Genomic DNA, 3,180 nt, shown 5'->3' with positions numbered 1-3,180 from the left:
GGCTGCCACTGGACGGTTTCCAGGTCCGTCCGCCTCGAGACGGTCGTCGGCGTCGCTGATATCTTCATCACGACGACAGGCAACAAGGACATCATCATGACCCACCACATGGCCAAGATGAAGAACAACGCCATCGTCGGTAACATCGGCCACTTCGACAACGAAATCGATATGCTCGGCTTGGCCAAGGCCACGAAGCGCCAGAACATCAAGCCCCAGGTCGACCGCTTCGTCTTCCCGGATGGCCACGGTGTCATCATGCTTGCCGAGGGCCGCCTCTTGAACTTGGGCTGCGCCACGGGCCACCCGTCGTTCGTCATGTCCAACTCGTTCACGAACCAGACGCTCGCCCAGATCGAGCTCTGGAAGGAGAAGGACTCGGGCAAGTATGAGACCGGCAAGGTGTACGTCCTCCCCAAGCACCTCGACGAGAAGGTCGCCCGCCTCCACTTGGCCAACCTCGGCGTCGAGCTTACGGTCCTCTCGAAGGAACAGGCTGACTACATTGGCGTCAACGTCGCCGGCCCCTTCAAGCCGGAGACCTACCGCTACTAAGTTGCCTCGTGTTTTGTAATACTTAACGAGAAGCTATGTCAGCTGTACTCTATCTGCTTTCGACGTGAAGACAGTCCTTAAAAGACATAGTGGATTCAAGTTACGGGATAAGGACCAGGATCAAAATTAGCGCGACCGTCAAGATGGCAATGATGATGTAATAGGCGCAGACCTGCAAGACAGCTCATGAGGTTTCTCCGGACCCATGGAGATGCGAACCTGCTTCTTGCGCTTGTTGATAGCCTTGGCCACTTCTGCCTGGGCAGTGAGCTCGGCGGTGGCAGCGACCGTTGTCTATGCATGAGCGTGCTGAGCCCAGATGCACGCCGCAGCACGCACCTGTCCAAGGTTGGAGATGATGACGTCCTGAGCAGCGACCTCGTCCTGCGCAGCTATCGCGTGGTTCTTGATGCGCTTCGCCCCCGCGAGGATTTCGTCAAGGTCGCCTTCCTACGCCGCTCATGTAGGAGGTCGACCATGCGCGTAGAGTGTACCTGGTTCTGTCGCTGCTGCTCCAGGGTCATCATGGGTGGCGGGTCGCGGGGCGTCGCTAACTCGTCGAAGCTCGTCTGCAGTGGCATCTTGTTGGCCGTTGGCGAGCCGAATTCTGAATTGCTACATGTTGAAAAACCATCTTGGTCAACGTATTCGCCGACGGAATTATTTCTAATTTTTGCTATTTTAGGCAATTTTCCTCTCCAGCTTGCATTGCAACCTTACGCGCTCGCCCCAGCGGCCGTGCGAAGACGCGTGCACGTGCATGAGAAGCCTCAGCCTTGCGTTGTTTGACCGTATAAAGGATATGTATACCCTTGACCGTACTATTGGGTACCGGTAAGCACGACATCGCTTGCGGGAGGAGTTGCTGATGCCACACATCTGCGACGGCTAGCCAAGATTTTTAAGCTTGTGTAAAGTATCTACATATAAAATCCAGTTGAATCATCGCTGGCTGCATGGACATTGAAGGACGACACACACTAGCAAGGGCTCTCTTGATGGACCCTGGCAGATTTCGTTCCACCGGTATGTACCTTTGAGAAGGCGACTGCCTTGTACGAACGGAGAACAACACCTGCCTCGGGTGCACAAGTAACTTGGTGCACGAAGATGGGATGCGAAAATAAGGGCGTCGGTGCATCGGCACGGCTGATGTAGAATCCTGTGCGTACGAGAGGCCACGCTCATCACGCGTACGTCCCTGTACTAGTGATGGATAGCGTCGTAGAGCCAACGGGCGAATTGCCGGAGTTGTTGCCGACGTTGGCTGGTGATGGGAGCTACTCAAATACTAGTACAACTAAACAAGTTGGCGGCCTTGTCGCGCCTTCCTGGCAAATCCAAAGAATGCTATGTGGCACGAGTCACTCGGCGTGGGTCTCAGTGTCGGAGCTAGCAGTCTCCCTCGGCCATCGCCATCGCCAGAAGCGTGCTTGGTATATACCGGTAGTAGGAAGCATAGAACCTCGCATGCAGTACGGTGCTTCAGGGTGCGGTGTCAGCAGGCGATGCATCGCAGACATATTCCTACGTTGACATACGAGTGCTCAAGGGCACGACATCATCGTGAGTTCGAATCTCCGACTTGGCGCGGCAAACGCCGTTGAACTCAGAAACGCCTTGGTGAAAATCACGAGGCTGGAAACGTTTCCCACGCATCCGGATACTCTGACGACCTGTCGACCGCCAACGCGTGCCCGCTTGCTGCCACAGGCGAACCAACGACGACGCGTAGGAGATGCACACTGTACTGATTGAGGCTCTTTGGCGTGAAGTGCTATGCTTTGAAAGAGAGCTCGTACGAGCTGCGTCGGGTGTGGGCTGGCGGGGTGTCGTAACGCCGCTGCATCCGGACATATCCGGATAAGAGGTTCCACAATCGAGGGTGTATCCGGAGTGGTTTAGAACCAGGCCGCCAGACGACACAGGGCACAAGACGACAACAAGGGCAGGATGCCAACACCGACTGCGCTCAAGCGGCAGAAGCTGCTGGCCGAGAAGGCGATGCTCGAGCGCTCATTGCAGCTCATTGAGTCCGGCACGCACGAGGACTTCATCGCGCGCCTATCGCCGCTCGTCCAGGACAAGCAGCGCATCCTGGCGTTTGGCGAGACGCGCACGGCCCACTTGGCAGCGAGCGCGGACGTCATCTTCACGTACGAAAGCGAAGAGGCCGAGAAGGAGTACGTCGCAGCGTGCGCAAAGCTCAAGCACGACATGCTTGAGGAGATTCGGCTCGAGATGAACCGCGCCGTGGCCCAGCGCGCCCATGGCGCCGGGTCGCACTCGTACAACAAAGCGTCCATGGCCTACAACCGCCAAGCGTCTCGAAGACACACACGTAGCCGCAAGAAGCCACATGCAGCGTTCTCGCTGGGCGACGACTGGAGCAATTCGCGCACGAAGCGGCCAGCCACGGTCTTTGCCCCGCTCGCCAAGACGTTGAGCTCGACCGAGATTGATGGCGACCTTCGCCTCCTCGAAGAGGCGGCCGACGCGTTTGCCTCTGCTACGATTGCCAAGGCGCGCAAGGGCAACGACGCCGACGACGACGGCAACCCGATCTTTGCGCGCTTTGAGAAGGGCAAGATGCTCTACAAGGACTGGATTCTCCAGGAAGGCGAC

The 3,180-nt window shown here is 57.2% G+C and overlaps 3 protein-coding genes across 3 annotated transcripts; 2 read left to right on the top strand and 1 right to left on the bottom strand.

Annotated features, from left to right (window-relative positions):
* Positions 1–23: 23 nt before the first annotated feature.
* SPRG_17078 (hypothetical protein) lies at positions 24–578 on the top strand. The gene has a single exon (XM_012356518.1). It carries the CDS (start codon positions 97–99, stop codon positions 553–555), a length of 459 nt encoding a protein of 152 aa, XP_012211908.1. The 5' UTR covers positions 24–96; the 3' UTR covers positions 556–578.
* A 65-nt stretch (positions 579–643) lies between these two features.
* Positions 644–1,158, bottom strand: SPRG_17077 (hypothetical protein). Its single transcript, XM_012356517.1, has 4 exons — positions 1,050–1,158; positions 895–1,005; positions 775–849; positions 644–727 (listed from the first exon to the last, which is right to left on the bottom strand). The coding sequence occupies exons 1-4, from the start codon at positions 1,134–1,136 to the stop codon at positions 656–658; spliced, it is 345 nt and encodes a 114-aa protein (XP_012211907.1). The 5' UTR covers positions 1,137–1,158; the 3' UTR covers positions 644–655.
* Positions 1,159–2,508: 1,350 nt separating this feature from the next.
* Positions 2,509–3,053, top strand: SPRG_17076 (hypothetical protein; the record flags this gene model as incomplete). The annotated part of the gene is made up of 1 exon (XM_012356516.1): positions 2,509–3,053. A coding segment is annotated over one exon (545 nt), but the record flags the coding sequence as incomplete, so codon positions are not given.
* Positions 3,054–3,180: the final 127 nt, after the last annotated feature.

The sequence above is a fragment of the Saprolegnia parasitica genome (genome assembly GCF_000151545.1).
Source record: "Saprolegnia parasitica CBS 223.65 unplaced genomic scaffold supercont2.492, whole genome shotgun sequence".
Classification (NCBI taxonomy): Eukaryota; Oomycota; class Saprolegniomycetes; order Saprolegniales; family Saprolegniaceae; genus Saprolegnia; species Saprolegnia parasitica.
The sequence above is the reverse complement of the archived record's forward strand: the minus strand, read 5'-3'. Positions and strand labels throughout refer to the sequence as shown.

What these genes read in the sequence shown, in the direction of transcription:
- SPRG_17078 (XM_012356518.1), top strand. Translation starts at nt 97, where the DNA reads ATGACCCACCACATGGCCAAGATGAAGAACAACGCCATCGTCGGTAAC.
- SPRG_17077 (XM_012356517.1), bottom strand. Translation starts at nt 1,136, where the DNA reads ATGCCACTGCAGACGAGCTTCGACGAGTTAGCGACGCCCCGCGACCCG. An exon ending in AGCAGCAGCGACAGAACCAG is followed by an intron (nt 1,006 to 1,049) that starts GTACACTCTACG and finishes TGAGCGGCGTAG; the next exon opens with GAAGGCGACCTTGACGAAAT. An exon ending in TCAACAAGCGCAAGAAGCAG is followed by an intron (nt 728 to 774) that starts GTTCGCATCTCC and finishes GCTGTCTTGCAG; the next exon opens with GTCTGCGCCTATTACATCAT.